This window comes from Megalops cyprinoides, chromosome 3 (genome assembly GCF_013368585.1).
Source record: "Megalops cyprinoides isolate fMegCyp1 chromosome 3, fMegCyp1.pri, whole genome shotgun sequence".
Lineage (NCBI taxonomy): Eukaryota > Metazoa > Chordata > Actinopteri > Elopiformes > Megalopidae > Megalops > Megalops cyprinoides.
The window spans coordinates 47,312,457-47,332,536 of record NC_050585.1 but is presented as its reverse complement, the minus strand read 5'-3'; the positions used below and the strand labels follow the sequence as shown (position 1 = coordinate 47,332,536).

The following is a 20,080-nucleotide window of genomic DNA, read 5'->3' as shown; positions in this document are numbered from 1 at the left end:
AGCATCCAGGAAACATATACTCATATACACACAAACTGTCACGCACATACAGTACACACACATACACGCTCCTTGTCTTGGAGTCCCCATTGGGTGAGTACTCTTTGTCATTTTGTCAATAACCATCTGGTTTTGGCTCCACAGACATGTCGCTCGTTGGGCCTTTGCACTAATATCACTTTTATGTGAGATCCCCGCGGAACTCCAGCCCGGGGAAACTCCAGATTAAAAGGTAATTTTACAATTATGAAATTACAAATGTGCTAATAGGCAGTAAAATCTGACTGGCACGATTGCAAGGCAATCTGGGCTAAGCCGCTGTCTCGGCCTCCCTCAGGTTCCCAGCCTCAGTGTCTCTTTCCAGGTTTATTGAGTCACTCTTGCAATGGGGTCTGTTTTGCCAAAAAAAAAAAAAAAAATCCAATTCGTGGCCACTCCTGCGAGCCCTTTACACCCGCTGAAGTCTGACTCTAACGCCATTTTGCAGATCATAAAGCTCGGTTACAATAACAGAACCTTATTACTGCCTGCATTAGTTCCACCACAGGCCACCAGACTCAACATGGCAAGGATAAGGCAAAGCAGGACAGAGTTGAATCACCATACCCAGACTGAGCACACGGGTTCAGGAGCATCAGGACCATCCAGACTCCCGGGATGAGCGCTGCGAGTTTTCGGAGGGCACCCGCCATTTCAGTATCTGCCCAAACTCCTGCAACAGACAGGGACGGAAGGGGAACACAGGGGCAAACACATTAGCCAAGTGTTTAGATTCCATTTCATCAATAACTGGTAAATACTTTGTTGACAGCTTCTCCGTGCACAAAAAGCAGCACGCTAGCATTTTCTGAAAGCGTCCACCACTCAGCCCTGTGAATGTAAGCACTGTGGGCCATGCACAGTTCTACAAATGCACTCGAGGATTAGCTCTGTATGGATTTAACATTTTCCCAAGTCAATATTATGCGTCGTACTGAAAGGAGCAGCCTTTCCATTTGCGATAGCGTAGAGCAATCCATGTAAGTAACAACATTAAATACAGAGGCGATCACAGAAAACGATTCGACTGCTTCCCCAAGGCCTTGGAAATGTAAGACTCTCTTGTGCTTTTTATGACTAGCAGGTTTGCGTGTCCTCAGAGACAGCACTATGGTACAGCTGGTATTGGGAAAAGATCTATGCTTTAGACATTTCCCATACGGCTCAACTTCTAGCACCTATTACACAAACAAGTGACAGAGTGGCAGCAGTCTCATAACCTGTACGTTCCAGGTTCAATTCTCAACTGGGGCACTGCTGTTTTCCCCTTGAGTAAGGCGCTTAAACTGCTAAACGTGAAGTGCCTCAGTAAATATCCAACTGCATAAATGGATGATGTGTAAAAATGTAAGCCTTATAAGTTGCCATGGATGGGGGTATCTGCTAAGCAAAGGAAAAAAATAAGCAGGTGAGAAGGCAAAACAAATATGAATATTTCAACATCTGCAGATTGTTTAGAGGAAGCATCAGGGACAAGAAATTGCGCATGGGGCTTCATTCTGTTTCTCCTAAAACCCTGTTTGTTGTCGTTTTTTTTCCCCAAACGAAGGGCTGTGAAATCTATGGACCTCATAAACAGAACAGCTCCTGAAGCACACAAATCCACGAGAAGCTCGGTTCTGTGCGTCCCCCACCAGCAGCCCACTGCAATTTGTGGACCGCTCCTCCTCTCCAAGGTCATATTGTAATGCGGCTGTAATCTACTGCTCTTGAGAGAAACAACACTGACTGGCCGCTCAGGAGAAAGCTTTATAGAATTATTTAAATCAAACAAACCTGCACAGTGTGCGCAAATAAAACGCTCAGGGCAAGGAAGTGCTAGCGCCCATCATATAAAACCAGAATTACGAGTTCAAGCCAGCTCAGCTCTCTTTACTGGCTATCCTTGAGGTAAAAAGTGGGAATCTGTTAAAAAATAAAGCCACCGGTCATTTTGGCTGTCGCTCTTCATTCGATTTGACCACGTTCAGCTGTTCAGTTTGTGTTCTGTTGTACAGAGCAGAAGTGCAAATTAGCAGACCAAGAAGGGCAGACAGCTTCACCGGGGGAGTTAATAAGTCCTTCGTCCATGGTTTCATTTTCGATTAATAAATACCGACCTCCACGCCATTTAAAAAGCACACAAAACACATTCCGGCTGTGACACACGCGAAAAAAAAAAAAAAAAAAAACTTTCCTATAATGAGGATGAGACTCAGCTGCCATTGGGGGTGTGTGCTTTATATCTGCATCTTTGGGGTTGTCAGATGATGATTCAAAAGCTAAATCAATGTGCACCGAATCAATGCGCTGATGCAGACAACCTGTAATGAGAAAGGTAAACGTAATTCTTCGATGCAAGAAGGAAATCCATCGAACGCCACCTTTGCACCACAGCTGGAGTACCGTAGAAAAGCAGGTCTGCCTCCTCTCACTATGTGCAGTGTGCCTGTGTGTTGCTATTTTCATTATTTTCGGAGCTGGGAGAAGGTCAATCATGTCCCTCTCTCTTTATCTCCATGCAAAACCTGTCTACGTTCAAATGCTACAGAGCTGCCGTCTGTTGCTGTGTGGTCTTGCAGGACAAGGAGGATAACAAGATTAATGTTCCCTTTATAACGTTGTGCTGTGGGTGCTGTGTGCTTTTTTTTTCCATTTTTTTTTTTTATGATCAGGAGAAGCCCTGTTCATCAAAATGACCGATCAGTGTGGGGGAGTAATACTGTGGATCCACATCACACTCGGGTTCCCCAATAATGAATCTCCCCCTGCTCTTACAGCCAGGGCAGTGGAGAGCGCACAAGTAACCAATCACTGTGTCCTGGATGAGTGCATCGGCCATTCCACGGTGGTCGAGGTTCAGACATAGATTTTCTTTAAGGGGGCCAGACTTTCAATTACCAGAACACAGGAATGGAACGAGTGCGGTGACTGCCAGGTGTTGCACATCAGTGATAGTTTCAGTTTAGTCATCGGGTACAATAATTATCACAGCAGATAATATCATACTAATCTAGAGGTTTTTTTTCCCATGTTGCCTGCCAATAGATCAAAGTGATACACTTCAAAGCAAAGGAACATGTGTACAATCAATTTATCTGGTTACACACATGCATGCAAGCATGCACACAAAACCCAGACCATATTGATCTGCCGACATTCTTATTACATAAGGAGGAAAACACTGTGCAGGGCTGTTCTGTTTCCATTCCAGTTGAGATCTAAATGACTTCATTTAATCATGTCCTTTTTTAATGTATTGATGGGCCTGTACTAAAACTAATTCAGAATCATTAGACACTAGAGATTTCATGTTGCCAATAAAACCCATGGGACAGCAGCCCTGTATAGCCAGAGCTAACATTTCCTTGCCCTTTAATATCTATTGGAAATTGCCATCTCTAATGTCAGGACATTTCTGCTCTCTCAACAGGCACATTCTGCTTGCGTGGAGGTCAGCATCTCTGGCGCATACAGAAATTATGAATCATATTTCATTTTAAGGCCCTAAAAATGCAGCAGTGCACCGGGGTCATGTTACAAAGATGATGAAGCCAAAGTCATGGGTGGGTCCTTCAAAATCTAAATGCAGGGCAGCGCAGCCATCCCAATGACACAGCATGTAAATGACTCTTATAAGCTCAGAAGGATCAAATACATGAATAGGATTATCAGGTCTACTCAACCCCCCTCCCCCCTTCGGTCTTTGCATACGTACACACACACACACACACCTATCAAAGCACTACCTTGGGAAAAGACACCCCCTGAATGGGCACACGGGAATGTCTGCTCCAATTCACACCCGCAGACCCTGGTCAGGAAGAACAAACTGTGTCAACTCAACTCTCCACTAAAATTAACTGCAGGCCACCAACACAGCATGGAGGGCAACAGCATGACAGGACTGGCATAGATCTGCGCTGGGAGCAGAGGAAGGTGTCTGCACGCATTCTCCAAGCTGCCAGGTGAGGACACTTTCACTTACAGAACGCAGACACGAAGAGGATGACAACCGCGACGGCGACAATAGAAAGGACACCCCACAAAGTTATCGCGAAACGCTGCTAACCAGCGTTAAACCGCCCACAGCTTCCCTGAACGCAGGGTTGCTGAATACCATTTAAGCATTTCAATGTGACACCTGTCCCAAATGCTGTCGTCTTCTTGGCTTTTTTCTTGAGTTAAAAAGATGTTAAAATCATTCTGTGGGGCTCCTCAGAATTTTTGGGATTTATTACTGTTTTTTTTTTTTTTAATCTTACTTTTATCACAAATACTTTCACTCTTTTTTTTGGCAGTGCACAGGAAATTGCTGGGCGGTCTTTTGTTTGTGTTTGGCAAGAGCTTTCCCCTATGAACCCTGAAATTCTTATGAAACCCTCCATTCTGACAGACTCAAAGACTTTGCTTGGATTGTCTGGAGCAATCTGATTCAATTGCGTCAAATTCACCATCATCCACCAGATCCAACCCGAACGCTTTCGGTGTTCATGGATTAAAAGAAACAGAAAAAAGACCAAACCTTGGCCTGAAGACATAATGTATTCCCAAGAAAGTTGTCTTTCTGGCTGTTTGTTTCCATTAAGACCAAAGGACCATTACACAAACATGGAAAAAAATGTACTGAATTGTGTTTAGACAAAAATGCCACAATCTGAGTGGCACAGTCAGACAGAAAAAAATGAGCTCAATACAAATTTACTTTCCAGTTCTTCAAAGGTCCAATTCAAATTAGGTCCTGCACTGAATTATTGATTTCGGTTGCAACAATTTGCCACACTACTGCTAATCGGCTATCAATAATATACTAACGGCACATAAGGAGATTGATTGTACTGATTTTAACAGCTGAAATAATGCATTAAAAACACAGAGAGAATGTTCTAGACTGTTCCATACATCTATAAATAACATAAACTCTTCTTTACTCCTTTCAACTGCACTGTCCCCGGCCCTCAGATATGTGCTTTTGATGTCATCATCATTCCATACATCATAATTCATTCAACTGGATGGACATCTTGATAGGACTGTGCTCATTTGATAGCCATTGCACACAGATGTGAAATCTAAGTGTGAAAATCCTAAGCATGAAAATAGTGAACCTCTGTCAACTCCGCGGGAGACCAGATCCAAAGGAGTAAAATCTAATGCAGTATAGAATGCATTTTGAATGGCACCTTCAGTCTTTCTAAAGGAATAAGGATGCAGGCCTGCTCTCTGTTGCAAAGCTCCCCTGTGTCCTCCATTGAATAAAAGTGACAAAAGTTTCAACCACAAAGGTCTTTGTCTGGTTTTACAAAAGAACTGGGTGGCCCAAATGTTGTCATCTCCCTTCAACAAAAGACAGTATTGAGCTTTACAACAATTTGTGGCTGCAGTGCTGTATGCCTTATTTTTTTTTTAGTATTCCTGGGGTGTACACACAGCTCCTTATTTCCCAAGAGGCTCGGCCGAAGTGCAGGCTAGTTCAAACACGGTCTATATCATTAGCTGAGTATGACTGACAGTCCTGAATGAGGAGTAGAGTGGACTTAAGTTGGCTGGTTGAGTTTGCCACTGCATATTAGCACACCCCAGTGACTGGTCAGGATCTTAAAAATTCCTACACTGCCGTCAGCGAGAGATGAAGTATTGGAGATAAAGTGTGTTGGAGGATTGTACATGCCTCTCTTGAGCGCTTCTTGTGGGTTTGAATGAAGGTGTCATTGTGAGGTGAGCCGAATGCTAAACTGGTAATTCCAAGGTTGGGCTGAAGGGGGGGGGGGGGGGGGGGGTCCAACAAATACAAATTTATATGAATAATAAATAATAAATAATATAACTAATTTTTTCTTCTGTTCAGGTGTTACTAAAAGCATACTGTCTGCAATGGCAATGGTTAGTTTCCTTAATATTGTCTTAATGCTTTTTTCCCTGAGACTGTATTCTTATGCAAATTCCAGAGATGAATCTTGGCAAGTGTAACAAAAATGTTGAAAAGACCATTTTGGGAAGAAAATGAAAACTGTTATGAATAAATTACTCCAAAGTCATTAAAACACATTTTAAACTAGTATGGAACTCTGCAGGAAATGCCAGTTTAATTTTTTTTTACCCAGCTCATCTCTTTCTGTCTCCATTTTCACAAATTCAAGTTCTTAACTTCAGTGCTTTCCAATCTCAAACAATCAATTGTGTAATGTCTCCTTATAAAATGACCAAAACACCTAAATTTGTAAGATCCATTTCTGTGAATCAACACTGCATGCACTCTCTCTCTCAAGATGCATCTTTTCTGTGGGCAATTTGTTCATTGGAAACTAACTGTGCTGGGTTCTGAAATCAAACTGATCACAGACACATACCGTGCAATTAAAAGTAATCTACAGTATATTCACAATAATTTATATTCTCTGTTCACTGAGAGAAACAAAGACATCTGGATTCCATTGCATGAGGCTACTATCATAAACCACAATCCAAACACTCAGGTGGAAAAAGTAAATTAGATGTTTTGATGAAACTATCAATTTAATCATCCAATAAATGCATAATTTAATTTGCAAGGCTATTAGATACAGCCTTAATATACCTCTAAAGTGTACTGAAGTTCAATAAACAATTATAGAGGGCACTGACTGTCATTACAGTAAAGTGCAGTAGTGGCTTGTCAATTCTTAAATGCCTAGGAAAAACACTAGAGCTGGGGGTGATGGGGTGGGATGGGCAAAGAGAGGAAGTGAGGGAGTTAATAACGATAAGCAGCTAACGCCCCCATCATATATCAAACATGATGAACCAAAACCGAACCAATAGCAATATTTGTAATGGCTGCTAAATATGACTCTTTAATGAAGGGTGTTACCAAAAGATTAGTACAAGACAAGGTGGGGGGGGGGGGGGGTGTTTGCCGGAAAGACTGACAACGGTTGCTGACCATTTTAATCTGTTTCAGTCGGCTCTTTGTTTTCTACCCCGTGTAAAAGAAAATACAGTATTCATGAAGCAACAAGAGTGACAGCTTAAGAGAACAGTCTTCAGACGAACCGCTGAATCATTCAGTTGCTTTGAGGCAACATCATCCAGCCGAACACACCCCGGCTAAAACAGAGACTCCACGAGAGGATGAGGTGTACCACCACTGAGGTCCTTCATCCCTCTGCCAGCAGGGGAGGAATCCATGGTGCCATGACAAAGAACAGTATTGGAACATATATAAAATATATTAGGTTATATACATAAATTAATGAATTACAATCGTTAACATCGGTGGCATAATGCCTTCTTGTTTAAAGAATAAAACCAGTAATAATAATAAGAAGAAGAAGAAAAAGAAGAAGAAGCAGAAGAATAGAAGACTGTCAATAAAAGTTTACCAAACAGCAGTTCTACAGCAGACTCAATACCAATTTCATACATTTCACAGAGGTAATGGCGACCTAAAATCAGTGGAGAATGGCAGCGCATCTTAAAAGCTCCCTTCATTAGATTAGGCTGGGATTTTCAGTGGGGAATAAATTGTTTTCATAAAGCCGAGTAAAGAAATGCCAGTAAGGGCAGGGACAACCAAAAGAACAAATAACATGGAGCCCAGTCATTTTATGAAGCTGTATCTTCCATTATGGTTTACCTTGCGGTCACACAAATGTAATATAGTTGTAATATACCTTCTGAAATAAATGGGAAAATCTATCACATACATTTGGCATTTTATAGCATGCTGTTTTATATGTTTTATGAAGCAATGGGATGTGAATCACATTTATGAAAGTATCATGTTCATGCTGTTATGGGGCAAAGCTTAAGCTGTTGTGTTAGTTTTTATCTGGGGGTGTTAACCTCATCACCCCAACTTGTGAAATGTAATATACCTTCAGAATAATTCCATTATAACTGTAATGAAGCTACTGCAGTAGCATTTGGGATACTGCTGAAGGTATAGGCTGCATTATTTCAGTTCTAAACCACTTCAAGGTATATTACTTGGTATACGCAAATAATTGCAGGGTCCTATTGCTTCATTTGAATTTTAGTTTTTCTAGTTTCAGAAACAATGCTAATGAAGTTGGCAAAAGACAAAAACCAGAACTAAGGCAGGAATTGTGTTTTTGAAAAATGGTTATTTATGGTTCTTTTCACATGAAATGCAAATCCGGAAAACACATTTTGGCAAATCAGCGAATGTAAATCTGTGCATTTGGCACGACATGCACGTGAACGAGTGTCGTTAATCAAACGCAAAAAGCATTTGTTTGCTGTATGAAGCAATCAGCTTTCATCCCGTTAATCGATACTTTGCATGTGCAAATGCAAATCAGCTAAACCGTTCAATGAGTCATCACACCTTAATCAGGAATAAAAGAGGCCACAGGTGAACCCGCAGTCACAGATGAGAAATGGGGCTTGTCAGAGACAGAGGACAATTGAGAGACGCAGGACGTGAAGGACGAGGAAGACAGCCTGGAGCCCCAAATAAGAGAGAGTGTCCATAGGCGCAGATGAGGAAATTGGACAAAGGAGACGCAAAAGGGGAAAATGCGCGTATAATCTTTCAAATGAGACGCAGGCAACGATGGTTGACCAGGTGATAAATCACGGAATGATGATGGCAGAAGCTGGACAGAGGTTACAGCCTAATCTTAGCAGATTCGCTATGGAATCAATCATCCCAGTCTTCAGGAATGAGAGTGGGGACGTGACCACACATCTACCTTATCTTACCGTATCTCTGCAAGTGACTTTTTTGTCATTCAATACCAGCTTTGTTATCTGTCAACATTCATTTAAAGAGAGAGATACCCTCTGGAGGACAAAGGTATTACATGATTACAGCGTAAAATAGGGAGTTGCTAATTTTGTATATGATGGTTATAAAAATATCAGCAGTTTGAGGGATCTCAGATCTCAATCATACAAGATGTGGTAATATTACACAATATTATCTGTGTCAGTCTACAAACAGTTGGTGTCCTGAAGCAAAACCAAGCTGTCAATGAATCAGGTGCATACTGTCACTCATGAAGGAAATAGCGTAGTGTAAAGACGATAGCGTACTGAGGACAAGTAAATCATTTACGCTCATTACTATCATAACAATCATCAGGAAACATGGGAGCAATGTCATCTGTCGGTGAGCCGTAGTTGATATACCTGGTCAACGAGGAGGAAATGCTACCATGTGTGTTCCTATTTCCAGGAATGTCATATCTCACAGCCCCATCATTGGCCTGTACATCACCGCACTCCAGCTTGCAGTTTTACATACAATGTACAATAGTCTCCCAACCCTAGAGGACAGAGGCTGGTTGGCGGGACTCAGAGCTAAAAAAAACACTTCATAGACGCACGGGTCAATGTCAGGTTCCACAGCCCTGCTGTGGACAGGTGCCTCACAGTGGCCTCTCTCCCAACATGATCCTCTGTTCCTGAACACAATGCAGCACCTTCTCTGACTGCCAGTGGGAGACATGCTGGCAACACTGCTGGTGTGTGTGTGTGTGTGTGTGTGTGTGTGTGTGTGTGTGTGTGTGTGTGTGTGTGTGTGTGTGTGTGTGCGCACTCACATATGTAAAAGTGAGTAAGAGGTAGTCAGTGTCTGCAGACTGAAGTCCTCAGTTGAGAAACACAGACTGTTGGATATAGGATGGACCCATTTCAGTCCTGTGTCATAAAAACACAAAGTGACAAAATGTCACTTGAAAAAAATGGCTTAGATAAAAATGGCTTAAGAAAGAGGAATGACATGATTCGTCTGGCCAGAGAAACATGAATCAAAAGAAATATCAAATTTGAAGATGAGGACTTTCACAGGATAATAAATAAATGATATAAATGATGACATGTCTGTTCTCCTTCATGTAAGGAGAAGACGACCAACGTCAAGATGTGTACCTGACTGCAGATTACAGCCATTTTGTTTGGCCCTCCCTTTGAGTTTTTATTGGCTCTCTCCAGCTGAAGCTTTGTGACTGTGTTGCTGTCAATAAACGTTCAACTCTGAGAGGTCAAGGTTTTCTCTCTCTCTTATTCTCACATGCTTTTGCCATATTTAATCTTTTTACTTACGCTTCTTTTTTTTATTCCTCTTTAGATAACCCACTTCTTCATAAGATATGCAATTTTTCTGCAGACTCCATCCTAGAAGCACAAAAATTGAGCCCTCGGTGAAGACAAAAAGCATGTTAAAGAGGATGCATCTCACTCATGTGTGACTGACACTCAAAAGTTTGTCATCGCGCACTGATTCAGTGCGACATCTCCCTAGGCCACCGTATAAAAAAAAAAAAATCATATTTTTGGCTCGTTATGGAAAAGCCCTTCAGGCTCAGCGGAGACACTAGAATTTGCGCTGCTTTTTCCAGACTAAAGGTAAAAAAACTCATTATAAGTTGCATCCTCTGTCCTGAATTTACCAGAGGTCTATACATCATTGCCTGGCTGTTTCTGTTGAAATAACAGCTTGCCCTTTATAGCTAATGCAAGTAGTTGATCTCTCTGCTCTCTCTCAACCTCCAAGGTTGAGTGCGGCAACGTTTACAAGAGGCTGAACTTAAGTTCTGTTTCTTTCTTTAGTTGTAGCTCTGCTTGTGAGTAAAGAATATTGACGAAATGTAATTAACCTGGGTCTTGAGGTATCATTTGTATCAATATTCCTAGAAGCAAAGAATGGAGTAGTCTAATATAGATGGGTGGTGCATCTCTTGTGATTTTGCTTCAGTGGGTCTGCAGACAACCAGCACTTTAGCTCTATTAACTAGGTGTATTGTTTTTACTGAATGTCACCTTAACCGTGATTCTCCCTGAGCCAAATGGAAAACAGCCGCTGGGCTGTATCTATATTAATGCTTGGAGGGATGAGAAACAATGCAGGAGAAAAAGAATGGTATTAGGCATTTCTACAAGGAACTACTGGCACAGCATGAAGACCAGAGGACACAAAAAATATTGTCCAGGAGTTTCGCAATGAACCTACAATGCAATGACATAACCGGTATTGTGCCATTCAGACCATTTTTAAGTGTTTTCTGATGAAGGAGAAAAAGAAAGAGAGAATCTCCTCTGGCAATTTGGTACAACAGCTGATCTGAGAAAGATTTTATAAAGCTTAGAGAAAAAACAATGAGTGCCGTTTATTGGTATTAATTGAGCAACCCCAGTCAGGACCTTTGAAGCAAATCACAATCAATTTTCAGATGAGAGTCAAAGTTGCCCCCATTGTTCACATTTAGGCCATCATATCAGCAGGAACAGCGGAGCTGAAAACTGCAATCTCATTAATGGGGGGTTGGGGAAGAAAGCCAAAGGTCTCCACGGGCGGTGTTTTAATTTTGAATCGGATCCAAAGTGTACACAGTGGAAAACTATTTTCACCCAGCAGCGCCTTTCCATTGGCCGACCCCCACGACCCTGCGGAATCAGCACGGCTCTCCTCTGAGCCTGCAAGGGTGACAGGCGGAGCGGGGCGAGGAGAGGGGCGAGGAGAGGGGGCGGGCGCGCCACCCCATCAAATGTCAAGAAGCGCTTTTATGAAATGCTTACTCTATCAAGCGGACTCAGGGGAAGGGCCACGGAGATCAGGCGCGACGTGGCAGACGGACACCCGCCCCGCTCGCGAGTGTGAGGGAGACGTGGGTCAGCTGCCCAGTCCTGGTGGGGTGATTTGAGTGACCGTGGCAGACACGGAGGCAAGGCGAGGTCCCCAATCTAACTGATGCCACCCCCAGAGGAACTCACTCACTGCGCTGTTAATTTACTTCTCAGAATACATTTATGAAATAATTATGTCACTCTCTCTCTCTACGTCTCTGTGTCACATAGGAATCACAGGAAAATGGGCACTGCAGTTACCGTTGACTCCAATGAGTGGCAATGCTGACTGAGCCCAGCGTCAGGTGCGCCTGACAATGAGAGATCACTCTGCCAGGTGTTTTTTCTGCGCTCTTCCGGATGATGAAGGCAGATGACCGCGCCGGCCATCAGGGAGAGAGAGAGATCTGACCCCGACCATCCGGGGGCGAGCAACCTGAACGCTCTCTCCGTGTCAGGTCGGCCTGGCGAACACCGGCAGCCTGCGTGTTCTGTCAGCTCTGTCACCAGAGGAAGAGAACACAACTTCCCCTTTCAAAGTGCCATCACCTCGTCTCATGCATGACTTCCTCAAGACGCGGGAACGCGATACAAGACGCCGGGGCTCCAGTGGGACCCCTCGGCCTATCAGCGCCATCAATCATCTGCCACAAACGTCACTCCGCGTTACCGCCTCGGCAAAGACGGGCTGGCTCCACGAATGACAGGTCGTTTCCAGCTTTCCACTCCCATGTCCTCGTCACGATCATCCGACACAAGCTGAGCCTCGAACGTGTAAAAAGGGCCCCCGCTATGACAGACATCCCATAAGAACAGCTTCTGGAATTACACCGAGTGTCTTCGGAGCCAGGAAAATGGGGTTTTCGCAGTACCAGTAGAGGCGGAGAATTAGCACGGGTGGAGAATCGGTTAATCTGGAGCTGACCCCCTAGCTCATCTCCATCCATTCAGCGTCAGCGGCAATGAGATTCTCGTTCGCAGAGCCAGCGTGCCCTCCCTCCACGCAGGGACTCCTCTGATTGAGGGGAGATACTGTACCACTGATTGACTGCACCGAGAGGCATGGGGCTTGCACCAGAGGAACACTGCCTCATTAGAACCATTTGTCACCACCTGTGTTTATAGAGACAGAGATATGACGATGAGTGCAGTCTGTGGAGAGCTGGTTAGTGCAGAGCACGGAATGCAGATGTGTCAAGCTGTTTCAGTCGAAGCAAAAAAAAAAAGGCCCTGGAGCCACTGCAGCATTTCACATTAGCAGTTTGCCTAAATGTGTTTATGTTACAGACGCAGCTTTAGCACTTCTAGGACAGACAAAGCTGTGTAGCGCAGAGAGGGCTGTGGGCAACTGCAAGAGCATCTTCCTAAAACAATGCCCCCGATCTTGTTCTCATACTTTGCGAATCTGATCATATTAACGCAGAAACCTGCCTCAAATCTGACCTTTATCACAGCCAAGCAAAAGAGCACTAAACCTCAGGCCTGGTAGCCCATCTCTCCTGCTTGCTGAAAATAAAGCCTGAGGCTAGCCCTCTCCTCTCTGCCTCCTCCGGTGCCATCCCCATCTCCTGAGTGACACGCTAAAATCAACCCCCCGTAGGGGTTTCACAACATTAAAAGGCTCCCCCAGATTACCTCGAGTCACACATCTTTATTATCATACCGCACAAGCTTCCACTGTCCCACTGCATCAGTTCCGCTGACACGAAGCACGTTTGCCAGAGCGATGCCTGACTTTTGTTTCAGATCAGAGCAGTGGAGCTGGGGCTTACAGCAGTCTGGCCAGTCTATGCTCCTCTTCAACACACGCGCTTTTCCAGACAGGGGATTAGGAAGAATTCTTACTGTCTGTCAGGCAGTGAGCGTAGCCTGCTGTACACGTATCAACCACCTCACACCTCAGGCACCATGTTCAAACTAAGATCCTTTCCTAACCATTATTCACTGAGCAAAAGCTACATCTTTTCGCTTGCCTTACTTCCACACAAGCTGACAGACATATTCCAGAGAATGGCCGAATTTCTGATGGTAGGTGCTGAGTCACACGGGTGTGTGTAACACTGACTGCTCTGTCAGAAGGGCTGTTTTTCCATGTTTGGTTTGTTCATCTCTTCCTCTGTTCTTACAACATCGAAAGAAACCTAAACCGTGCGCTTTTCACTCACGCCCACTCTGAAAAAAAAAGGTTCTTTTTTTCCATATTTCTCAACAGATGAAGTGCCGGAGAAAAGCTGACGCTGTCAGCGCCAGTGACAGAGGCAAGTGGCAGTCTAGCTCCGAGTGCCTTCCCATCCGTGAGTTCTGCAGCTTTGTGGGTAGTGGGGAAGAGACAGAGACAGGAGGACGAAAGAGAGGCCAGGGCAGATGCTGGGGATGGGCCGCAATTAGGGCTCCCGAGCTGCATGGAAATCTACTCTGCACAACAGGTTTAATGCTGCAACAACAAACAAATTAAGCAGGATGTGATTAAAATGGTATTAGACGGATGCTGTTAAAATGTTATTAAACATGTAAATGCAGGCTCGGAGCAAAGTCCCTTTTTTGCAATATGACCCACCTGGGAGCTCTGAGAAGCTTTGTTTTTCTACTCTTGGAAGAACTAGAGCATGCTGCATCTGTACCAATCACTAAACAGGGCTGCTAATTGGCCTAACAAATAAACTGAAATCTTGATGATTTTCTACCTCAGAGAACCCCCAGCGGAGTTGGAAATTTTCTGTAGCTCTGCAAATTCGGCTTTGCCTCCTCTGAGAACTGGTTTCTCCAGATTAAAGGTGCTTTCAGACTGCAACATAAAAAAAAAAAACCAGTCCGTACCAGGTTCGGATGGCTTTCAGGTACAGGTGTTAACCATGACGGCCTCTGGGACCAGGTGTGACTCCTGCCAAGTCTGGTCTGGTGCCAGGCCACCTCTTGTATTCATCTGGTGCTGACTGAGTCAGCTTCGCACTGCAAAATGACAGGCCCTACCTCACACGTCCCAACCAATCCGTGAGACAAAGTGCTAATATATAGTAACAAATTAATTTTGCAACAGATGCCCCTTGCACCAGTGCACAAGAGCATCACAACAATATAAAAACAAAGATGAAAAGGTAAAACAGTCTTTTAATTCTCTCAGGGCTGTTATTTCCCATGCGGGATACCAGTGGCACTAGAGGACTGTACAACATACATGTATGTGTGTGTGTGTGTGTGTGTGTGTGTGTGTGTGTGTTACAGGCTAGCCTGCTGGTTTACTGTTTCTGTTTTCACTGTCCTCATTCCCTCCCAGAGAAGGAAAACAAAAACAATGAAAGGCGGGTCTGATTTTGGTTGAACAGTCATTATTAATTCATAAACAGAACATCCAAAAAAAAACAGAGACCTACCTAACCGTATTGAGTTAGGTTGAGTATTCCATTCAAACTACAAAGGACACAAAGTATCCTTTTCAGTTGCTATAAACAGGCGGTAGTTAATAGGATTTAATAAATATTCAGCAATCGGGGGCAGTTTAAAAAAAAGCTCACTGTACTTGTTTATATTTTTCCTCACAATGCTTCATCAATTGCTCTGGCAAACCTGAGAAATTCTATTATTGTCCTATTTTACAAATTACATTACACACCACTGAAACCAAATAGTGAGGATGATAAATTGCTGTGATACGGCTCAAACAGCTCCAGTGCTTTACAAATGGTAAACAACTGCATAATGATGAAACCTATTGTAATGAGGCAGAAATGCCATTTACAGGTAAGCTGACCCTATGACTGTTGTCAGACCGGCACATTTATCATAATTTTACTGCAATGTTGCCTTGACAACGAATCAATAAGCACAGTGGCAACGTCATACCAGACACACTGGTTAGCTAGCTGTACTTATGGTCAGTCATGTTTCTCAGTCAGTTTGCATATGTCTTGAGTTTATCATATTGGTAACACAGCTTGTTAAACTATGTGTTTCTATCTACCTAGCTAGCATCAGCTATGCAACATAGTTTTCATTGTTTTTATTCACTGACTTCCTGAATGCAAACAACATACCTACACAACAAGAAACAGCAACACTACCTAGCAAGTTGTAAATTGTGGCATAACAACTTAAGCAAAATCACAATACTCCCACAGACTCAGTAAAATAGTTCTTTTAATATGGTGGCAGAAATTTGGAAGGAATTATACTGCTGAATTACAAAATGCATCAGTCCCCTTTTAACTCGTCTCCTGTAAAGTATGCAGCTTTAGATGTTTTTTGTTTTTTTTTGGTCTCACCACATTTCAGTTTTGTCTCCAGTGTGAGATAGAAAATGTTTGTGCATGTTGCAGGGAAAGACAAAGAATAACAGCACAAAAAAAACTGTTCAATAAAAGGAACATCCCTGTTCACTGTCACTGAAAATAGAAATGTAGAGGAGACATCTCCAGCTCACTTCCTATGGTTTGGGACACCCAATAAAATGGCTTCAACTTGCAACCCACGTTCTGAGGGTAACTGCGTAGTTGGAAGGGTAAGGGTGTCAATGCCTGGACTCCCTAGCCCCCATCATCTCCAGAATGCATCTACTGCTGCATCTACTAGAAAACATCTACTGCTGTTTTATATCAGTTTCACTGCTTCATATACATTCAAACATGAAAAAGAATACCATACAGTTAGACTCTCTCTCTCTCTCTGTCACTCACACACACACACACACACCACCTTTACAGACTAACACCAACTACTCACAGCACAAAATTACCTTGGAGCAGGCCCGGTGCAAGCTTATTATGAATTGTCTTTGGAACCTCGGTCTTGATATATTGAGTAATGTTAAGCGCAGCCCTCTGGAGGTAACCGATTCATTCAGTTTAAGAAATGGGGTATGAGATATAAGACAGGCATACCGTGCAGCCACGGTTCATCAAGGTGTTCGATGTGTCTCGCAATTGAAACACAGTTGAGTAACGCATGAATCTATGTATTTTTCCGTGGAAATATACATGTTCAGTTGGATCCAACAGATTCGTTGAATACACCGAACAGATTTTTCTTTAGCAATTAAGCAATCCCAGATTAAGTTTCCCATGCACAGCAAACGTTCAGTGTATGGTTGTTTTCAATAACGATCGATCGATCGAAACTAAATCATAACCAATATATAAAAAAGAAAGGTGTACAAGTTTTCGCAATTTCATTCAAGGTTATTCATTGCAACATTTAAGAACACTGCGATGCCTAACAAACAGATGCCTTATGCGCAATTTGAACCAGTTATGCCCGTTTCGTGAGAAAACTGTTGCCTAATCTCACTCACTCGTAAAAGGAAAGTAATGAAAATAATAAACCAGGACATTTTGAAGGTAATTCGTCAAGTGCGACTGCTAATGTCGCATTGTCAGTTTAACAACAGAATGTCTCCTCCAACACAGTTTAGTCGGATAGATATTATTTTCTTGGTGTTAGCGTTTCGTTGGAAAATAAATAAATAAATAAATAACGCCCGCTAATGTTGTCCTAAGGTCTTCGAATCGTTTCCCCTAATTTTGCAGAAACCGTTATTACCTTGGGTTTCATGATACCATGCAAGGACCTGCACGTTCTATAGGAATCAGACGTCCCTCTGCTACCGTAACGTTAAGAGACCTGTTAAACCTGTAAACACTTTAGTGCACAACGAAACCAAACAATATGCGGTTGCTAGTGAATGAAACATTGTAGTGCATTATACTGACATTAGTTTTCTGAGGGAAACCGGTCCATTATTTTAACACAAACATTTAAATTATACCCATAGTACATTACACTACCAATTAGCATCAAGCTCTATGGCAACCAAGCATTCAAGAACGTAGAGGAAAAAAACGTCCTCACCAGTATTTTTTTTTCTTCCTCTCCTTATTTTCTCTTTCTGTAGACTTTGTTCGTCTCAATTCTTTGTTAAATGTTCCACTAACTTTCCCTGCAATTCTTATACGGCCAGTGGATTTTGAAGTGTTTGCTAAAGATGCTGAAATGAGGGGGGAGAGGGAAGAGCGCTGTTATCGTGGAAGGTCTGCCCCCTTCAAACTAGCCCTCCCGCCCCCTCCGTCTTCCCCGCTCAGATTGGTGCTGGCTGGCAGCAAATTTGCCCCTGGAGGAGGGTTTAAAACCCGTCGCGCCGGATCACATCTTATCGAGAACACTGAGAGAAGACATCCACTTAGAACGCACCGGATTTCAACGTTCGTGCTGTCACGTATGTTATGCACCACTTACGGAGGGCATTTTCCCACGTGTTTCTATGCAGGTAAAAAAAAATCTATTTAGTGCTGAAACTATTCAAAAAGTGCGCGTTGATTTGATTTTTTTCCCCCACAAGACTGTCTTTGCGTAAACGCGTACAGAACAACTTAATCCTACCACAGTAATTTCCAACAATTGGTTACAATCACGATGCTGCCTTAACGTGTTTACGAGGATTTGTAATAAATCATTAGCAACATAAAATGCTGCGCAATTCATTCCTCCATACAAACAATGTGACAAGCGAACAATTTACAGGGAAGTAATGATGGCCTCTGGGCCTTTAGCCTATTTCAGCCGTTTCCATTAAACATGACCCACATTACAGCAGTCCGAAATGAAAAACCGAAGTCGTGTCATCCCGAAGCATTCGTGATACCGGTGTCTGGTGGTCGCAGGACGAGTTTGTGTGAAGAAGGTATGCCATCTGTTTCTGTGACACAGTACAACAGTGACCTTGACTTAGAATTAGCTCTCCCTTTTTCCATCGTAACTCTAATCTCTCTGCACCATACCTCGCGATGAGAGTTCCACAGTTCACGCTTACATGTTGAGGATGCATGTTGATGTTCTAATGGGTGTTTAAATACAAACAGCATCTCCTTATGAAACAATATTTTTTTCTGTGTTCTTAAATGGCAAAAGAGGAGGTATATCACTTTATTTCCATTACAGTGGTCAATGTCACTTCAAGGTGTTGTCATGATGCTCTAATTTTTGTAACATAATTTCTCAAGGGCAGATGGCTCTAAGCCAATAGCATAGCTAATTTTATAGCGTACATACCTCCTTCCCTCCCACTAAATTATTTAATATACATGACAATACATATGATATTATACATCTGAATAATGTATGCATTCTAGAGATAATTCATCATATTATACATGTGCCAAGTATGGAATGCCTACTGCCTTACACGAAACCCAGTGTGGAGGAAAATAGGGGACAACACCTCACTCAGTACTCACCACAAGATTTTTTTTTTATTACAAAATGTTATATAAAGTTGACTTTAGGTCAAATTTTGAATCTATAATAACAGCTCTGTAATGAGGCTATCTTTTCTGAAAGCATCTGTGAAAACCTTTCGTGTGTGGTTGTGCACACGCTCTGCTTTTCCCAAAGAAACACAGTGTGGACGAAACTGCAGAATCCCATCATGCAGTCTGTCCAGACCACTGCATACAGTAAGATAGTGCATCGCCAATAAAGGCCACAGATGGGATGAGACATAAGGTACATGCACCGAGTAATCACTGCTCACCTTCACACTCCCATCACATCAGAACCAATGAATCTCTTTGCCTTGCTGGTCCTTTAATTATTCAGTTTGAACTGACTGGGAGAGGAGAGGTAGTGGCTTGCCGTGTTAAGGGTGCCCACCACCACTGGAAGAGGATTCTATGCCCGATTGCACTTGGCAGTCACTTTCCATTCAGACATCTGTTATTTTGCTGCAGCCGTCTTACAAAAGCTGCCAAATTTATGGAAGGTTTTTTTTGTGTGTGTGTGTGTGTGTGTGTGTGTGTGTATATCTTCTTGTCTTGTGTCCTCCAACGGATTCCTGTGTTTTACTGCCAACCCTAGTCTATCAATCACTGCTTAACAGAGGGGAAAGGCTCATAAGATTTGTTCAACTTCCGATTCCAATATTACATGTTTTCATACTGCAGTCCAGGGGTGGAAAACCCCGGCTTCAGAAAGTAAAAGTCCTGCCACTGATTTGTTCCACCCATGCACTACACCAGCTGAATTTAATTAGCAGAACTCTTCAGCCAGGTAGAGGAGCTAATTAGTGAAATCACCTTGTTTAGTGAATGGCTAGAACAAATACATGGTAGGACTTTTACTTTCTGAAGCCGGGGTTTTCCACCTCTGCTGCAGTCAGTGGACAGATCTGACAACAGGATGATAACAGTCTCACAGAACAGCAGCATTTTAGTTTGGAAGTCAACCTAAATAGTTAATATTTTTACCAAGAACACAGTGAATCAATGCTATTATCTATTTTTGTCTCATGAAAAATTTGTGAAACAATACATAACTGTTCTTCTGAAAGGATACAACAGCAGTGTGCTACCCAAGATATGGACATATGGCCAGCATAGGTTTAAAGAGGGTGTGTTATGACTGTCTCTGGATCTGAAACAATAATTTCTCAGATAGAACTCAGGTTAGAGCTGGCATAATGTTGGCAAATGTTGATCACTTAGAATATTACTTTTAAAAGGAACCT

General features: G+C 42.8%; 1 protein-coding gene across 1 annotated transcript in view; it reads right to left on the bottom strand.

The window, feature by feature from the left end:
• The window catches only part of LOC118774297 (gamma-aminobutyric acid receptor subunit alpha-3-like), a 74,553-nt gene extending 56,950 nt beyond the window's left edge, over positions 1 to 17,603 (bottom strand). Inside the window, exons 1-2 of the mRNA XM_036523541.1 lie at positions 17,431 to 17,603; positions 607 to 712 (exon numbers count right to left, since the gene is read on the bottom strand). Of these exons, the coding sequence (XP_036379434.1) occupies positions 607 to 692 (86 nt within the window). The 5' untranslated portion in view covers positions 693 to 712; positions 17,431 to 17,603. The remainder of the gene's footprint in view (positions 1 to 606; positions 713 to 17,430) is intronic.
• Positions 17,604 to 20,080: the final 2,477 nt, after the last annotated feature.